Source organism: Pseudophryne corroboree, chromosome 3 (assembly GCF_028390025.1).
Source record: "Pseudophryne corroboree isolate aPseCor3 chromosome 3, aPseCor3.hap2, whole genome shotgun sequence".
Lineage (NCBI taxonomy): Eukaryota > Metazoa > Chordata > Amphibia > Anura > Myobatrachidae > Pseudophryne > Pseudophryne corroboree.
In genome coordinates, this window is record NC_086446.1 from 354,769 (window position 1) to 374,967 (window position 20,199).

A 20,199-nucleotide genomic window follows, 5' to 3' on the forward strand; every position below is an offset into this window, starting at 1 on the left:
ACTCTCAAGACGAGAGGGCATTCCACAGTTGGTTATACCAACCACGTTGCGTGCTAGGAAGCCAGTTTCAGCAGCTCATTATCACAGGATTTGGCGAGTGGTTGGTGTGAAGCTAGGATGTTTCTGACATATTCTTTCAAGTTATCCCATCTTTTGCTCTTTTTACAGACGGGGTTAGATGGAGGACTGCGTTTAGCGACACTAACGGTGCAGGTCTCTGCCTTGTCAGTTTTCTTTCAAAGGTGTTTGGCTCTTTGCCAACAGTTCACAATTTTCTGCAAGGTGTCCTCAGAGTATAACCTCCCCTCACACCACCTACGGCTCCATGGACGTGAATATAATTTTGCATGGTTTTGCAGTCACGTTTTGAACCCTTGCAACATGTGGATGTTAAGTTTAGAACTTGGAAAACCTTGTTTCTCCTAGCCTTAGCTTCGGCAAGGTGTGTTGCACAATTTGGGTGCCTTGTCATGCAAGCCACTGTATCTGGTATTTCATACTGACAGACCGGACCTTTGGACAAATCCCGCTTTTCTACCGCAGGTTGTATCTTCTTTCACATCAATCAACCAATCGTAGTTCCTGTTTTTCAGAAAATTCAGGTACTCCGGCTACTTTGGATGTGGTACGCACACTCCGCGTTTATGTAGCCCGAACATTAAAAGTACGTATATCGGATACTTTGTTCTCTATGATGAAGTCAAGATAGGTTGGGCAGCTTCCAAACAGACCTTGGCCAGATGTTAGGCGCCGGGGTCCGCTCGTCGGTGCGGCCCGGCGCCTAGCAACCAGGGACGCCGTACGCGAACAGCCGCCGGCTCCCTGGCAACGCCGGGCGCGCTGAGCCGCACGGACCCTAGCAACGGGGACGCCACTGGCGGACCGAGTTCCCCGTTGCTAGGCTTTAAGGGTTAATGTTTTCTCCTGCTCTCTGGCCCGGCAGCAAGGCAGCTGCACGGCATTTATTCTAATCAGCCTTTTGGCAGCTGATTGGAGGACTCCTTGTTTAATACACTCCCAGGGCTTCTCACAGACGCCGGTAATAGCTTCCTGCATGCTGTCTTTGTTTGCTGAGAGTCTGTTCCAGTCTTGCTGTATCCGGTCATTCCAGTATTGGAAGCTCTGAACTCGGAAGTTTGTCATCTAATTCCTGGAGTCCTGACTAATCACCTTATAACATCCAGTGGTGTTCGTGAGTCACGGCCTTGCCGTGTATTGCGGCTTGTCCGCTTTATTATTTATTATTTATGTTTTGGTGCATTTTGCGGAGGGTTCCGCTTCCACAGGTCCACTCTGGTATCCGGCGGTGCCGGGTAGGAGTATTGGACAAGTGGATTTTGGTTGTTCTTTTCCCTGGCGGGTTTCCGCACATACTTTAGGTTTTGTCAGTTAGCTTGTAGCCCCTGGCCTGGTTGTTTAGTCAGAGGGCCCCTTGTTATCACCCTGTCTCGGATTTCCCTTTGTCTCCCATTAAGACCTGAGGGGGCATCGGAGTTGGGCAGACTTAATCCGCCCTTCAAACGCGGCTGCCATGGGCTCAAGCAACCATAGTCTCGCAGGGGATTTCTGACAGCACGGGCGAGACAACGGAGTTAGGGCGCCAGGGGCTATTTTCTATTCCCGCTCCCATAACCAGCATTCCCTTCCAGTACTCTGACCATTGCCATGAGATCTCCTCCGGTCAGGAGTACTGGAATCATAACATTATTACCGGCCAAACCAAAACCTAAAATTAAACTGGGTTTAATTTTTTCCTTATTCAGTTTTGTAAGAGTTATCGGCCTCATGAATCCCACAGGTTTAGGGCCAAATCCTGGTCAGCTCCTAGTCAGCCAGATTCAAGAACTTACTCAGATGTTTCAGGATCTTTCCCTTCGGGTGAAGTCGCAGGAAGATATTTTACGAACTTCCCCGAGGGTAGTCCCTGAACCAAAAATGCACTTGCCTGACCGTTTTTTCTGGTGATAGGAAGGAGTTTTTTAATTTTAAAGAATCCTGTAAACTTTATTTTCGGTTAAGACCGATCTCCTCAGGTACTGAATCTCAGCGGGTCGGAATTATTATTTCTTTGCTCCAGCGAGATCCTCAGACCTGGGCATTCGGTTTAAAAGTAGAGGATCCGGCGTTGTCATCAGTAGATGCCCTTTTTGGGTCTTTAGGGCTTTTGTATGATGACCCTGATAGAGAGGCATCCGCTGAGAGTCAGTTACGCACTCTCAGACAGGGTAGAAATCCTGCAGAAGTTTTTTGTACAGAGTTTCGCCGTTGGTCGAACGACTGTGGCTGGAATGACCCAGCCCTGCGCAGTCAGTTTCGCCTCGGCTTATCAGAGTCTATAAAAGACAGTCTCCTTCAGTATCCCGCTTCTGAGACTCTCGATAAACTCATGGAGCTTTCTATTAAGATTGATCGTCGTCTCAGAGAGCGGAGGGCTGAAAAAGGAGCACCTGTCAGGTCTACTCCATGTGTATTTTCCATTCCTGAGGACGTAGAGAAGCCCATGCAGATGGGTCTCTCCCGGCTGTCTCCAGAAGAAAGAGCCAGAAGGCAAAACTCTGGTCTTTGTTTGTACTGTGGGGGTAAGGGACATTTTGCCCGTAATTGTCCGATCAAGTCAGGAAAACGCCTCGACCAAGTGAATTGTGAGGGGGTTCACTTTGGTCTGCAGCTTATCTCCTCGAAGAACTCCCTTTTAGTCCCAGCTGAAGTTTCCTTTGGCAGCCTCTGTTCCTCGGTGTCGGCTTTTGTTGACAGTGGAGCTGCAGGGAACTTTATGGACTTAACGTGGGCCAAGGCCTTAGGTATTCCTCAGTTAGCCTTGGGTAGGTGTATCACCATGCATGGTTTAGATGGGAGTCCCTTGTCCAATGGGGTTATTTCCCTCTGTACACCCCCTGTACTACTTACGGTAGGAGCTCTTCATTCCGAAAAGATCGAGTTTTTCCTTACCCATTGCCCAGCAGTTCCAGTGGTTCTGGGTCACCCTTGGCTGGCCTTTCATAATCCCACCATTGATTGGCAGTCGGGGGAGATTTCACAATGGGGTACCATCTGTAATAAGGAATGTATTACGTTTCCCTTCAGAATAGCTGCTGCCATTCCCGAACTCATTCCCGTTGAATACCAGGACTTTGTTGATGTGTTTTCCAAGGGCAATGCGGACATTCTGCCTCCCCATCGGCCTTATGATTGTGCTATTGAGCTAATTCCTGGTGCCACATTGCCAAACGGAAGGTTATATGCATTATCCGGGCCAGAAACTGCGGCCATGAATGAGTATGTTAAGGAGAGCCTAGGGAAAGGATTTATCAGGCCATCTAAATCCCCTTTAAGTGCAGGCTTCTTCTTTGTGGAGAAAAAAGACGGATCACTCAGACCTTGCATTGACTTTAGAGCCCTGAATAAGATCTCAGTTAAAAATACTTACCCTCTGCCGCTGATTTCTGTCCTCTTTGATCAGCTGCGTTCGGCTGTGATTTTTTCTAAAATTGACCTGAGGGGAGCGTATAACCTCATCCGAATCAAGTCGGGAGATGAGTGGAAGACGGCTTTCAGTACTCAGTCGGGTCACTACGAGTATCTAGTGATGCCGTTCGGCTTGTCTAACGCTCCGGCAGTATTCCAGGATCTCATTAACGATGTGCTCCGTGATTTTCTAGGAAGATTCGTGGTCGTTTACTTAGACGACATCCTGATCTATTCTGAATCAATTGAACAACATGTTACCCAGGTGCGTCAGGTTCTTCAAAAATTACGTGAAAATCATCTATATGCCAAGCTGGAGAAGTGTGAGTTTCATGTCACAGAGGTATCCTTTTTAGGGTACATTATTTCCCCTCGGGGATTCTGCATGGAACCTAAGAAGCTCCAAGCCATCCTTAGCTGGGCGCAATCCACCAACTTAAAAGCAATTCAGCGCTTTTTAGGGTTTGCGAATTATTATAGAAGATTTATTCATTCTTTTTCCGACCTGGGTGCTCCCATTGTTGCACTGACTAAGAAGGGAGCGGATCCTACCAACTGGTCACATGAAGCTGAGTTATCCTTTCAGGCCTTGAAACAAGCTTTTGTCTCAGCTCCAGTCCTCAGACATCCCAACCCAGAATTGCCCTTCATTGTTGAGGTTGATGCCTCGGAGGTTGGAGTGGGGGCTATCCTATCTCAGAAGGATCCGGACACTCTGGAACTACATCCTTGTGCCTTTATGTCCAGGAAATTCTCATCCGCTGAATCCAACTACGATGTTGGTAACCGGGAGTTACTGGCTATTAAATGGGCTATCGAGGAGTGGAGGCATTGGCTTGAGGGAGCAACACATACCATTTCAGTATTGACTAACCATAAGAATCTGCAATACATCGAATCAGCTAAGCGGCTGAATGCCCGGCAGGCTCGTTGGGCTTTGTTCTTTACTCGTTTCAAATTTTTTTATAACTTTCAGGCCAGGTTCCAAGAATACCAAGGCAGATGCTCTGTCACGCAGTTTTCTTCCGGTTCATGATAACAGTCCTGTTACTCCCATACTTCCATCTTCAGTCATTTGGGCAGGCCTCACACAAGATTTATTTACCCAGTTAAAACAGCTTCAACACCAAGCTCCTGGAAATACTCCTGCTGGTCGTCTTTACGTCCCTGAGTTCTTGAGAGCTACTGTTTTGACTGAGTTCCATGATAACAAAGTTTCCGGGAATCCGGGGATCTCTAAGACATTGGAGTTAGTCTCCCGCTCAGTATGGTGGCCTGGTCTTTCTAAAGACGTTAAGGAGTTTGTTTCTTCATGTCAGGTTTGTGCACAGCATAAGGTTCCCCGTTCCTTGCCTATCGGGCAACTTATGCCCTTGAATGTCCCTCTCAGGCCATGGTCTCATATTTCCATGGATTTTGTGGTGGACCTTCCCCTTTCAGCTGGATGCAGAGTCATTTGGGTGGTAGTAGACCGTTTTAGCAAGATGGCTCATTTCATTGCCCTTCCCCGACTGCCATCTGCCCAAGGATTGGCAGTGTTGTTTCTCCGCCATGTTTTCAGACTTCATGGGTTGCCCACTGATATTGTTTCTGATCGGGGTCCACAATTCATTGCACAATTCTGGAAGTGTTTCTGTGCTTCATTAAAGATGAGATTATCATTAACATCTGGTTACCACCCACAGTCCAACGGGCAAACCGAGCGAGTTAACCAATCATTGAAACAGTATTTGCGTTTGTATTCAGCTAAACTCCAGAATGATTGGTCCGAGTTTCTTCCATTGGCGGAGTTTGCTTACAATAATTCTTCCACCAACGTGTCTCCATTCTTTTCAGTTTTTGGTTTTCACCCCAGAGCTAATTCTTTTTTTCAACATTCCTCAGTTTCCTCGCTAACCTTAACCTCCCATCTCAGAGCCATTTGGAAAAAAGTGCACCTTGCTCTCAGAAAAGCGGCCTTTCGAGAGAAAAAAATTTCTGACCGGCTCCGACGTCCTTGCAGTTTTAAGGTGGGAGATAGGGTATGGTTGTCGACTCGTAACATTAGACTTCGACAATCTTCAGCTAGGTTGGGACCCAAATTTATTGGACCATTTCATATCATTAAAAAAGTTAACCCAGTTGCTTTCCGGTTACGTTTACCAAAATCTCTTCGGATTGGTAATACGTTTCATTGCTCCCTGTTGAAGCCATACATTTCTTCCAATAAATTTCCTCGGAAGATCTCTCAGGGAAGATCTCCAGTGGATGTACAGGGGCAACAGGAGTTCCTGGTGGAGAAGGTTCTCGATTCCAAGTTGTCCAGGGGCCGGCTCTATTTTCTGGTTCACTGGAGAGGTTATGGTCCAGAGGAAAGGTCCTGGGTCCTGGATAAGGATCTTCATGCCCCAAGGCTCAAGAGGGCATTTTTTCGGTAGTTTCCTTGGAAGCCTGGCTTTAGGGGTTCCTTGACCCCTCCTCAAGGGGGGTACTGTTAGGCGCCGGGGTCCGCTCGTCGGTGCGGCCCGGCGCCTAGCAACCAGGGACGCCGTACGCGAACAGCCGCCGGCTCCCTGGCAACGCTGGACGCCGGGCGCGCTGAGCCGCACGGACCCTAGCAACGGGGACGCCACTGGCGGACCGAGTTCCCCGTTGCTAGGCTTTAAGGGTTAATGTTTTCTCCTGCTCTCTGGCCGGGCAGCAAGGCAGCTGCACAGCATTTATTCTAATCAGCCTTTTGGCAGCTGATTGGAGGACTCCTTGTTTAATACACTCCCAGGGCTTCTCACAGACGCCGGTAATAGCTTCCTGCATGCTGTCTTTGTTTGCTGAGAGTCTGTTCCAGTCTTGCTGTATCCGGTCATTCCAGTATTGGAAGCTCTGAACTCGGAAGTTTGTCATCTAATTCCTGGAGTCCTGACTAATCACCTTATAACATCCAGTGGTGTTCGTGAGTCACGGCCTTGCCGTGTGTTGCGGCTTGTCCGCTTTATTATTTATTATTTATGTTTTGGTGCATTTTGCGGAGGGTTCCGCTTCCACAGGTCCACTCTGGTATCCGGCGGTGCCGGGTAGGAGTATTGGACAAGTGGATTTTGGTTGTTCTTTTCCCTGGCGGGTTTCCGCACATACTTTAGGTTTTGTCAGTTAGCTTGTAGCCTCTGGCCTGGTTGTTTAGTCAGAGGGCCCCTTGTTATCACCCTGTCTCGGATTTCCCTTTGTCTCCCATTAAGACCTGAGGGGGCATCGGAGTTGGGCAGACTTAATTCGCCCTTCAAACGCGGCTGCCATGGGCTCAAGCAACCATAGTCTCGCAGGGGATTTCTGACAGCACGGGCGAGACAACGGAGTTAGGGCGCCAGGGGCTATTTTCTATTCCCGCTCCCATAACCAGCATTCCCTTCCAGTACTCTGACCATTGCCATGAGATCTCCTCCGGTCAGGAGTACTGGAATCATAACACCAGATAGATTAACCTGACCATTCATCAGGTGCACTTTCATGCTAGTCTAACACCGACTGCATCTGTTTTAGCACATTCCACGCGTTCTGTGGGAATGTCATGGGCAGCAGGTCGTGGAGCTTCTACGGCGCAACCTTGCTGTGCAGTTACATGGCCATCAGTGCACACATTTGTGCGCTTTTACAAGTTTGATAATTCTGTGGCATCAGCTTCTAGCTTTGGCCGTCTAGTGTTACAGGTGCCAAACCGCTGTCCCGCCGAAGGGGGAAACTTTTGTACATCCGAAGAGTACTGCAGTGACCCCTAGTGGATGAAAAAGAAAACAAGATTTTGGTACTTGCCAGATAAATCCTTTTCTTTGCACCCACAGGAGGCACTGGACGCCCACCCAGAGCAGTTTCTCCTGGCTGGTGGTAAGTTCAATAGTTCTTATGGTAACACAATTTCACTGACTTATTTAAATGTAAGGTGATTGTTATCTATTGTTGTGTCACCTTTGTCCGTTATGTTATAATGTTATATGTAATTCTCCATTGTTCGTCCTCTCTGTCGCTCCTATTCGGCTCAGCAAAAAAACACTAAGGCATCTTGGGAGTATAGAAGGGGAAGGAGGGTTACACATTTACATTTTTAAATGTACCTATCCCTGCTATCACACCGTCCATATCCCAAGAGTACTCTAGTGCCCCCTGTGGATTCAAAGAAAAGGATTTATCTGGTAAGCACCAAAATCCTATTATCTACTGTAATAATACAGAGACATGACTGTGGAAGTGAGGGGATTTGGGCGTATTTACAGTGATATTTATGTCTCTTCCATTTCACAGAGGTGTGAAGAAGACATCTGTTGAGTGTGAGACACCCAGCAGCCATCCCCGTGTGTCAGGAGGACTGAGCAGGTCCCAGAGCCCCATCACGGTGCCTCCACCTCACTCACTGACACATGAGAGACACAGTGACCAGAAGATCCAGGAACTCACCAACAAGATCATTCAGGTGCTGATTGGAGAGGTGACTGCTGGGAATGGGACATTATACAGTACCACCAGGGGATGTGTCTGGGTGGTGACTGGAGAGGTGACTGCTGGGAATGGGACGTTATACAGTAACACCTGGGGATGTGTCTGGGTGATGACTGGAGAGGTGACTGCTGGGAATGGGACATTATACAGTAACACCAGGGGATGTGTCTGGGTGATGGCTGGAGAGGTGACTGCTGGGAAGGGGGCATTATACAGTAACACCAGGGGATGTGTCTGTGTGATGACTGGAGAGGTGACTGCTGGGAATGGGACATTATACAGTAACACCAGGGGATGTGTCTGGGTGATGACTGGAGAGGTGACTGCTGGGAATGGGACATTGTAAAGTAACACCAGGGGATGTGTCTGGGAGATGACTGGAGAGGTAACTGCTGGGAATGGGATGTTATACAGTAACACCAGGGGATGTGTCTGGGTGATGACTGGAGAGATGACTGCTGGGAATGGGACATTGTAAAGTAACACCAGGGGATGTGTCTGGATGATGACTGGAGAGGTGACTGCTGGGAATGGGACATTATACAGTACCACCAGTGGACGTGTCTGGGTGAGGACTGGAGAGGTGACTGCTGGGAATGGGTCATTATAAAGTAACACCGTAGGACATGTCTGGGTGATGACTGGAGAGGTGGCTGTTGGGAATGGGACATTATACAGTAACACCATGGGACGTGTCTGGGTGATGACTGGAGAGGTGGCTGCTGGGAATGGGACATTATACAGTAACACCAGGGGACATGTCCAGGTGATGACTGGAGAGGTGATTGCTGGGAATGGGACATTATACAGTAACACCAGGGAACGTGTCTGGGTGATGACTGGAGAGGTGACTGCTGGCATTGGGACATTATACAGTAACACCAGGGAATGTGTCTGGGTGATGACTGGAGAGGTGACTGCTGGGAATGGGGCATTATACAGTAACACCAGGGAATGTGTCTGGGTGATGACTGGAGAGGTGACTGCCGGGAATGGGACATTATACAGTAACACCAGGGGATGTGTCTGGGTGATGACTGGAGAGGTGACTGCTGGGAATGGGACATTATACAGTAACGCCTGGGGACGTGTCTGGATGATGACTGGAGAGGTGACTGCTGGGAATGTGACATTATACAGTAACACCAGGGGAAGTGCCTGGGTGATGACTGGAGAGGTGACTGCTGGGAATGGGACATTATACAGTAACACCAGGAGACGTGTCTGGGTGATGGCTGGAGAGGTGACTGCTGGGAATGGGACATTATACAGTAACACCAGGGGACGTGTCTGGGTGATGAATGGAGAGGTGACTGCTGGGAATGGGACATTATACAATAACACCAGGGGACGTGTCCTGGTTATGACTGGAGAGGTGACTGCTGGGAATGGGGCATTATACAGTAACACCAGGGGATGTGTCTGGGTGATGACTGGATAGGTGACTGCTGGGAAGGGGACATTATACAGTAACACCAGGGGACATGTCTGGGTGATGACTGGAGAGGTGACTGCTTGGAATGGGACATTATACAGTAACACTATGGGATGTGACTGGGTGATGACTGGAAAGGTGACTTCTGGGAATGGGACATTATACAGTAACACCAGGGGACTTTTCCTGGTTATGACTGGAGAGGTGACTGCTGGGAATGGGGCATTATACAGTAACACCAGGGGACGTGTCTGGGTGATGACTGGAGAGGTGACTGCCGGGAATGAGACATTATACAGTAACACCAGGGGACGTGTCTGGGTGATGACTGGAGAGGTGACTGCTGGGAATGGGACATTATACAGTAACACCAGGGGTTGTGTCTGGGTGATGACTGGAGAGGTGACTGCTGGGAATGGGGCATTATACAGTAACACCAGGGGATGTGTCTGGGTGATGACCGTATCACTGTTTGTGTCCAGTGTCTATAAGGTGTCAGGATGTCACGGTCTATGTCTCCATGCAGGACGGGCAGTATATAGAGGAACACATGGGTCTGTACAAGGACATGATGATGGAGAATCACCGGCCCCTCACATCACTAGGTAAGAGGAGACTGTCATGTATTGTACAGGGGAGAGCAGGTATGGGGCCCCCTATATACACACATCACCTGATAATCACATATATACACTATACTCAGTCACTGTGTGTCTCCTACAGATGGGCCCAGTAACAGAGATACCCCAGAGAGATGTCCCCGTCCTCTGTATGCCCAGGATTGTACAGAGGAGAATCACAGGATCCCACAGGAGGATCAGGTAGGTGGGATTTAGGGTCTCACCAATATACCAAAGTGACCATCACTATATGATCTGTAGAGAAGTTTTGTACCTTATACACTGATATTATACTGTTATTAATGTATATTGTTTTGTGGGCTATTTAGGATGAATGTCTCACTGACATTATGATAGAAGATACAGAGGGAGAAGAAGAGACGTATGTGACTGATATAAAGGCAGAAGATATAGAGGGAGAAGAAGAGACGTATGTGACTGATATAAAGGCAGAAGATATAGAGGGAGAAAAAGAGACATATGTGACTGATATAAAGGCAGAAGATATAGAGGGAGAAAAAGAGACGTATGTGACTGATATAAAGGCAGAAGATATAGAGGGAGAAGAAGAGACGTATGTGACTGATATAAAGGCAGAAGATACAGAGGGAGAAGAAGACACGTATGTGACTGATATAAAGGCAGAAGATTCAGAGGGAGAAGAAGACACGTATGTGACTGATATAAAGGCAGAAGATATAGAGGGAGAAGAAGAGACGTATGTGACTGATATAAAGGCAGAAGATATAGAGGGAGAAGAAGAGACGTATGTGACTGATATAAAGGCAGAAGATATAGAGGGAGAAGAAGAGACGTATGTGAGGGGTGATCAGCAGTGTAAGGAGGAGGAGATCCCTACAGATATCGGCAAAGGTGAGTAATAATCATTTAATACAGAAAAGAGTTACATATTCTCCTTGCTCAGTCACTACAGCAATCTCTTATACTACACCCTCCTCTGTAAGTACAAACTAATGAGGAATATATATTTTCCCAGTGAGGAAGTCAGGAGCCATCAGTCCCTATTATACTCCTGCTCTCCCCCTTACATCATGTCACTGTGTGTTACTAGCCCAGAGATCTGACCAGTCTCCTCCCTAGACTCTCTGGTGTATCTCATACATGATGAGCTATCAGCCCCTATTATACTCCTGCTCTCCCCCTCACATCATGTCACTGTGTGTTACCAGTTCATAGATCTGACCAGTCTCCTCCCCACACTCTCTGGTGTATCTCATACTTCAGGAGGCATCAGCCCCTATTATACTCCTGCTCCCCCCCCACATCATGTCAGTGTGTGTTACCAGCCCAGAGATCTGACCAGTCTCCTCCCCACACTCTCTGGTGTATCTCATACATCAGGAGCCATCAGTCTCTATTATACTCCTGCTCTCCCCCTCACATCATGTCACTGTGTGTTACCAGCCCAGATATCTGACCAGTCTCCTTCCCACACTGTCTGGTGTATCTCATACTTCAGGAGCCATCAGCCCCTATTATACTCCTGCTCTCCTCCTCACATCATGTCGCTGTGTGTTACCAGCCCAGAGATCTGACCAGTCTCCTCCCCACACTCTCTGGTGTATCTCATACATCAGGAGCCATCAGCCCCTATTATACTCCTGCTCTCCCCTCACATCATGTCACTGTGTTACCAGCCCAGATATCTGACCAGTCTCCTCCCTACACTCTCTAGTGTATCTCATACATCAGGAGCCATCAGCCCCTATTATACTCCTGCTCTCCCCTCACATCATGTCACTGTGTATTACCAGCCCAGAGATCTGACCAGTCTCCTCCCCAAACTCTCCGGTGTATCTCATACATCAGGAGCCATCAGTCCCTATTATACTCCTGCTCTCCCCCTCACATCATGTCACTGTGTGTTACCAGCCCAGATATCTGACCAGTCTCCTTTCCACACTCTCTGGTGTATCTCATACATCAGGAGCCATCAGCCCCTATTATACTCCTGCTCTCCCCCTCACATCATGTCACTGTGTGTTACCAGCCCAGATATCTGACCAGTCTTCTTTCCACACTCTCTGGTGTATCTCATACATCAGGAGCCATCAGCCCCTATTATACTCCTGCTCTCCCCCTCACATCATGTCACTGTGTGTTACCAGCCCAGATATCTGACCAGTCTCCTCCCCACACTCTCTGGTGTATCTCATACATCAGGAGCCATCAGCCCCTATTATACTCCTGCTCTCCCCTCACATCATGTCACTGTGTGTTACCAGCCCAGAGATCTGACCAGTCTCCCCACACTCTCTGGTGTATCTCATACATCATGAGCCATCAGCCCCTATTATACTCCTGCTCTCCCCTCACATTCAGAATCCAGCACATTCCGTGTTTATTACCTGTCCCCTCGCACTTGATTGATGGCCTTTTCTCTCTAAGAAATTGGGGCTGTCTGGCATTGGGAGCATAGAGAGAAGTGAGGGGGACGTATTTATAAAGAATTTTCCCAACTAGAATCCAATATCTACCATTGCAATCCACCCACTTGCTTTCCAGATGAAAGGGGCAGGCTCTTTTAGAAAGGATGGCTGCACCACAGGAGATATAGCATGTTGGGTAGTTATTGGTAAACTGAGGGGCAGAGTGCAATGGAACATGTGATTCCTGAGTGGCTACCACCGCCGCCTTCTGGTCAGCGAAATATTTTAATGCAAGACGTCTCTTACGGGGAGAATAAAGACCTTTTACATTAAGACTTAAAAACGTCGCCGTGATAGAGAGAGATCAGATCATGGTATGAAACATCTAGGATCATCTGTGCAAAGTCCAATAGAGTCTGTAGGACGTGTGCATACTTCAAACTATCAACATAAGAAATAAAATAGGGAACAAATATGGGAGACAAACAGAAATAGCGTCCGTAAAGGAGCTATAGATTCCGTCACTAGGGTACCGTGACAGAAAGGTAGAAAAAGGTGGTGGCCGGGCCTAAAAGGGAAACCCACCGACTACCCCAAGTAGCCATACGAGAGTGCAAAATCTAATCAGCATAGTAACAATTGTAGAAAGAAATATCAAATCTCAATGTAACCAATGTATCCTAAGGAGGTAAAGGCCAAGAACATGGCCTGATATTCAATTTAGGTTCTACCAACACCTTTATAAGGGCAACAGGATGTTAGACGAATCAGTCATGCTTTACCTGAACACCCAAACATTCTAGAAAGGTATTATGAAACGTAACAGTGGAAACAATGTCAGATCATATAGCAATTATATAGCACAGGAAATAAAGATAAAAATATACGTTTTATACCCATAACAAGAGCAAAAAAATAGATCCATGCCCAGTAACTTAGTCCCAGTTGGCACATGTTACAGCAGGAAACAAACTCTGAGTGTCTGTAACAGTCTTACTCCTTTATCATATTACTTGGAGACGGAAGACAACTCCTCCGGTAATGGTTTAGGTAAAGTGTCATGAAGGGCTGTCAACAGGAATGTCCCACTTTTTCAGAATAGCAGGGCCATCCTCGGGTGAAGGTATCACTGTGAAGGCGCCGTATCGCATTACAATAAGCTTAGTAGGAAAGCCCCATTTGTATTGCACATTTCCTTGGGTGGAATAGATGCCTTTTGGCCAGTGTCGCAGGAGAAATATACGGAAATAGCGCAGATTATCCAGGCACTAAGCTGTGGATTAGGAAGACAAAGCGGCTTGTAGAATGCGTTCTTTAATGTGAAAAAGTGGACCCCGAGCAGAGTGTGCTTGGATAGAGGCCTGTTTCGACTTTGGGAGTCTATGGATCCTATCAATAAGATGGTCAGCAGCAGAAGCCTTTGGTGGAAGTTTCTGAAAAGAGGACCGTGGCATAATCATAAAGCTCTGCATTTGTAACAGAATCCGGAACGCCCATTATTCTAATATTATTTCTCCGAGACCAGTCTTCTAAATCAATGACTTTATCACGAATAGAGACCAGGTCTTCCTGAAGGGTGTCATGTGCTGAAATCAGATCTTTGTGAGACGCAACAATCTCTTTCATCTTAGTCTGTATGAGTGCCAATCTCACTGATACTGGACCTCAAAGCTTGAATATTAGAGTTAAGTTCTGAGGTTATTTCAGTCCTTAAATCTAGATAACATAGAATGTATAGAGCGTAGAGTAACAGGACCATCTAGAGTGTCTTAAGATGTCTTCAGCCATTACAGCTGGGCTGTGCGTCTGACAAGAAGAAGCAGATGATGTTGTATCAGTCTCAGAAGGACCAACTGAATTTGAGGTACCAAACAGATGCACAGGTGGGGCCGATTTGGTACCTTCTTAACCTTTTTTGAAGGCATGGTAAGCTATCGGGTAAGGTAGATAAGAAGCCCCTTAGTGAGGAGAGATCCAGAAAACACATCTAGATGGACTCAGGCCACGGACCTCTTATTTATTATTTTATATACTAACAAGTGTGGTACATCCCTGCAAAGGCAGATCCAATCTCTTTCTCATCAGACTCTGCTGTCTTCCCTGCACTCTCACTCAGATGTTTACTGTTGCCAGTAGCACACGTATGAGAAGCAGAAGTATGGCGGCAGCTGTATAGATTCTGATATGTCATTCTCTATATCATACTTATCGTACACACATCATCCTTATTACTATTGAGAGAATAGAGGTAAAACACTGATGATGGGGGTGTAAGAGTGGATTATAACCTAGCAGATGATGATGATTACAGGGTATCATATGGCGTATTGCATGTAAAGTACCTTGTTCCACACCTACTCTGCTGTAGCAATATACTTTATATAAGGGTTAGTAACACTTGTACAGGCTTACCAGCGTATGAGCACACACATAAAGGAATGCTTCCTTACCAATGCTTCCAGGAGTAACGTTAGGAGACATTTCTCTGACCCATTAGCTTATACGACTGATGTTATTGTTCAGCTAGAATCTCCAGTTCATACGATATGTTCCCCATCCATTGTTTTACATTGGTGCTGACATAGGACTTGCCGAGTGACTACATCTCCATTTATTCTTCATGGTTAGTTACCAGTACAAGAGAGAGATATATCTAAGTCTTGTTATAATATTACATTTGTTATTGTGAGTGTTCTCAGGAGGGTGGCCACAATGATAGTCTGACACAATATTATAAAGCTTCATTAAAAGTTATGTTTTATTATATACACACATTTACAATTAAGTGTCCCAGAGAGTCGTCTTCTCCTATTGTTTACAAGATTAATATTGTTACAGAAAATGTCACATTTCCTTAATGTATTTTATTTCCAGCAGATGGACACACAAGCAGGAATATCACAGAAGGACATCTAATGTTATCCCCGGATTGTGACATAAATGATAATGACAGTAGACAGGATTCTCCAGGAGATAACCCCATTACCCCAATTATACATCCAGCTCTATCAGCTGATCCCTCTGATCCTGGGAAATGTTCTCCTGATCACTCTGATATTGGTGCATCTGTTACAGCTCTGACAGTAGATATGGAGTTTCCCTGTTCTATAGATGCCAAATGTTTTATACAGAACACAAAGCTTATTACCCATCAGCCAGCTAAGGCAGGTAAGAGGCCATTTCCATGTTCTGAGTGTGAGAAATGTTTTACACAGAAATCAGATCTTGTTAAACATCAGAGAAGTCACACCGGTGAGAGGCCATTTTCTTGCTCTGAGTGTGGGAAATGTTTTATCCAGAAATCACATCTTGTTATACATAACAGAAGTCACACAGGTGAGAAGCCATTTTCTTGCTCTGAGTGTGCGAAGTGTTTTATCCAGAAATCACATCTTGTTATACATCAGAGAAGTCACACAGGTGAGAGGCCATTTCCATGTTCTGAGTGTGGGAAATGTTTTGCACGGAAATCACATCTTGTTGCACGTCAGCAAAGTCACAAAGATGAGAAGCCATTTCCATGTTCTGAGTGTGGGAAATGTTTTGCACGGATATCACATCTTGTTACACATCAGAGAAGTCACACAGGTGAGAAACCATTTTCTTGCTCCGAGTGCGGGAAATGTTTTACACAGAAATCACATCTTGTTAAGCATCAGCGAAGTCACACAGGTGAGAATACATTTCCATGTTCTGAGTGTGGGAAATGTTTTACACATAAATCACATCTTGTTACACATCAGAGAAGTCACACAGGTGAGAAACCGTTTTCTTGCTCCGAGTGCGGGAAATGTTTTACACAGAAATCACATCTTGTTAATCATCAGCGAAGTCACACAGGTGAGAATACATTTCCATGTTCTGAGTGTGGGAAATGTTTTACACAGAAATCAGATCTTATTAAACATCAGAAAACTCACACAGGTGAGAAGCCATTTCCATGTTCTGAGTGTGGGAAATGTTTTGCACGCAAAGCAGATCTTGTTAAACATCAGAGAACTCACACAGGTGAGAAGCCATTTTCTTGCTCTGAATGCGGGAAATGTTTTACACAGAAATCAAATCTTGTTAAACATCAGCGAAGTCACACAGGTGAGAATCCATTTCCATGTTCTGAGTGTGGAAAATGTTTTGCATACAAATCAGATCTTGTTAAACATCAGAGAAGTCACACAGGTGAGAAGCCATTTTCTTGCTCTGAGTGTGGGAAATGTTTTACCTGGAAATCACAACTTTATACACATCTTCGAAGTCACACAGGTGAGAAGCCATTTCCATACTCTGAGAAGTAAATCAGCTCTTGTAGACATCAGTCAGGTGAGAAACCATTTTAATCTTCTGGGGTATACTTATTGCCATATGATGTTCTTCAAGATTCTTATCCTATCTCCTATGCTTTTTGCAATATACATGCTACCGCATGGTGAAATAATCAGACGTCATGTACTCATCTACCACTGCTATGAAGATGATCTGTCTTTTGCTCAGGGTACTGAGAACCCAGTACCAATCCTAAATGGTTGTCTAGTTGAGCTCCAGGTGTGGGTGATGCCAGTTGGCTGTGACTCAGTCCTGGTGAAACAGGTCTATCATAAGATAGAAGCTCACCAACAAAGGGCAGGGCTACAGTTCAGCTTTGCAAACCAACCAGACTTACGCTTGGAGGTTCAGAGTTACAAAATGCGGATCATGTGTGGAATCTTGGTGTCCTGGATTGTAGAGTGAAACTTAGACATCGCGTATCAGCCACAATCAGATCCTCATCTGAGGAACAGAGCCAGACTCCAGCACTTATTTCCCTCAGAAGATCTACCTACAGTCATACATACACTTGTATCATCACACATAGACTACTGCAATGTCCTCTACCTGGATCTCCTAGCAATAGAATTGCACCGCTTGTAGCTTGTACAGATTGCAGCAGCCAGTCTGTTACCTAACCAGCCCGTTCCTGCCACATAACACCCATTCTCTACTCCCTTCACCGGCTGCCTGTAAGATGGTGACTCTATTACATAATCTTACTGACTCCCAATCCTACATGACCAGGGCCATGGTACCAGAAGCAGCTTCTGCCTCCTTACTGCCCTGCTTTCTTACTTCCATCTGCAGATGAAGGACTCTTACCAGCAGTACCAAGAATCTCCAAGCAGTGCTGAGATGTCAGAGGGGGAGACAGAGTGGTGGCACTAGTGCTGTAGTGGGGCCTGCCGAAGGCACTGTCAGTGGGTAATATTGTCCTCAAGCAGTGCTGAGGTGTCGGGGGGAGACACAGTGGCTGGCAGTAGTGGGGGGAGACAGTGCGGGTGACAGTAGCCGCGGGGAGACAAGGTGGGTGGCAATAGTGGGGGGAGACAGGGTGGGTGGCAGTACTAGGGGGAGACAGGGCGGATGGCAATAGAGGAGGGAGACAGGGTGGTTAGTAGTAGTAGGGACTGCAGGAGGCAGTGACTCTGAGAATCTTGTCCCCAAGCAGAGCTAAGGTGTCAGGGAGGTGGGGCGGGTGGCAGTAGTGGGGGGGTGACAGTAGTGGGGGGAGACAGGGTGGGTTTCAGTAGTGGTGGGAGACTAGGTCGGTGGCAGTAGTGAGGGGAGACGGGACTGGCAGTAGTGGGAGAGACAGGACTGGCAGTAGTTGTGTGTGTTCTGTGTAATAATCCTGAAAGTAGTGCTGCTACCGATCTCATATCATTTGTAGTAACTTGGAAAAGATGAGATGTGAGGTGCACTCTGGAAGCTTATAGGGGGTTAATCAGAGATGATCGCAGATGTGACATCACAGCCCCCCGGAGAATGGTCCCGGCCCGCCCGCGTTCACACCTCAGGGATGCGACCGCAATGTGTGTGTCTGCGTGGCCGCTGCGCATGTGTATTTTGCCACCACCAGCAAACTGCTGCGGGCCGCTATTGCGGCTGGGTCTGAATGACCCCCATAGGCTTTTGGCTCCTGATATGTATCTGTTTTACTTACCTGCAATACTATAATGTAACTTGAATTGTTTCTGTGCTTTAAGGATATTTCTCTTATGTCCTAGAGGATACTGGGGTTCCATTTAGTACCGTGGGGGTATAGACTGGTTCACTAAGAGCCAAGGACACTTTAAGAGTTTAACACTGTGTGCTGGCTCCTCCCTCTATGCCCCTCCTACCAGACTCAGTTTAGTTTATGTGCCCGAAGGAGCCGGTCACAGCTAGGGGGGCTCCTAGGAGTTTTCTTAGTTTTATTGTGTTCTAGAGTTTGTTATTTTACAGGAGGCTGTTTGGCACCAGTCTGCCGGCTTCATGGGATTTAGGGGGGAGAATGGCCGAATTAATACAGAGTTAATGGCTCCATTACTCCACTGACAGGACACTGAGCTCCTGAGGGAAATGTCCGCAAGCCCCACCATGGCGACCGCACACTCCCGCAGCACGCCGCCACCCTTAACAGCCAGAAGACATGAAGAGTGGTAAGTACAGCGCCGGCGTCCCAGTTAGTGGGTCACCGGCGGGTATGGCAGCACAAGGGTGGGAGCACAGCTCTGGTTGCAGGCTGCGCTCCTGCAAGGCTCAGCAACATATTTTTCTGCCCTATGAGGGGTGTTCGGAAGCCAATAAGACTACCCTACACTGGTCTGACTGGGGCTGTATCCCACTCTCAAACATAATACCACAAGGCCAGTATAAACAAAAGGGCGGGAAGCTGCGCGTCATTACAGGGGGGCGGGGCTTCCACTCAGGGCAGACCCAGCAGCTCACCAGCACCATTTTCTCCTTGCAGATCTCACTACAGAATGCTGACAGAGAAGCGCTGCCCCTCCAGACAACTCCAGCATACCTCTGCGGTACCAGGGGGTTATAGAGGGGGGAGTGTAATTAAATGGTACTAGCTACCCTATTGAGGGTAGCTGGTCAGCGCCGGGCTTTTATCAATATTAGGCAGATAGGGCACTGTGTGGGTTGTCCCTCATACTCTGTGACACTCTGACGGTGCTGTGGGGGAAGCTGACATTTTCCTGTGTGTGTGTGCGCATATATCTCACATTACCATGGCAAGGGACTGTGAGGGTCATTCCGAGTTGATCGCTCGCTAGCTAGTTTTAGCAGCCGTGCAAACGCTATGCCTCCGCCCACTTGGGAGTGTATTTTAGCTTGGCAGAAGTGCGAACGCATGTGCAGCCGAGCGCTGCAAAAACAGTTTGTGCAGTTTCTGAGTAGCTCTGAACCTACTCAGCACTAGCGATCACTTCAGCCTATTCGTGTCTGGATTTGACATCATACACCCGCCCAGCCATGCCTGCGATTTTTCAGACATGCCTGCGTTTTTGCAAACACTCCCTGAAAATGGTCAGTTGACACCCAGTAACGCCCCCTTTCTGGCAATCTTCTAGCAGCCTACTCTTAGGCGCCGGGGTCCGCTTGTCCGCGCGACCCGGTGCCTAGCAACTAGGGACGCCGTGCACGTACAGCCGCCGGCTCCCTAGCAACGCTAGACACCGGGCGCGCTGAAGCCGCACGGACCCTAGCAACGGGGACGCCACTGGCGGACCGCGTTCCCCGTTGCCGGGTTTTAGGATTTAATGCGTTCACCTGTTCTCTGGCCGTGCAGCAAGGCAGCTGCACGGCATTTAGTCCAATCAGCCTCTAAACAGCTGATTGGAGGACTCCCTGTTAAGTACACTCCCAGGGCTTCTCACAGACGCCGGTAATAGCTTCCTGCATGCTGCCTTTGTTTGCTGAGAGTCTGTTTCCAGTCCTGCTGTATCCGGTCATTCCAGTCCTCTGAAGTCCTGTACTCGGGAGTTATCATCTCGTCCCTGGAGTCCTGACTGATCACCGTTTAACA

The 20,199-nt window shown here is 47.4% G+C and overlaps 1 protein-coding gene and 1 long non-coding RNA gene across 2 annotated transcripts; both read left to right on the forward strand.

Moving 5' to 3' along the window:
• The first annotated feature begins 7,795 nt into the window (after positions 1–7,795).
• On the forward strand, positions 7,796–10,180 carry LOC135054482 (uncharacterized). Its single transcript, XR_010243522.1, has 3 exons — positions 7,796–7,903; positions 9,891–9,969; positions 10,088–10,180. It is a non-coding gene; the product is annotated as an uncharacterized LOC135054482 (long non-coding RNA).
• A 5,373-nt stretch (positions 10,181–15,553) lies between these two features.
• Positions 15,554–17,073, forward strand: LOC135054480 (gastrula zinc finger protein XlCGF17.1-like; the record flags this gene model as incomplete). The annotated part of the gene is made up of 1 exon (XM_063957587.1): positions 15,554–17,073. A coding segment is annotated over one exon (1,113 nt), but the record flags the coding sequence as incomplete, so codon positions are not given.
• Between the last annotated feature and the right edge of the window lie 3,126 nt (positions 17,074–20,199).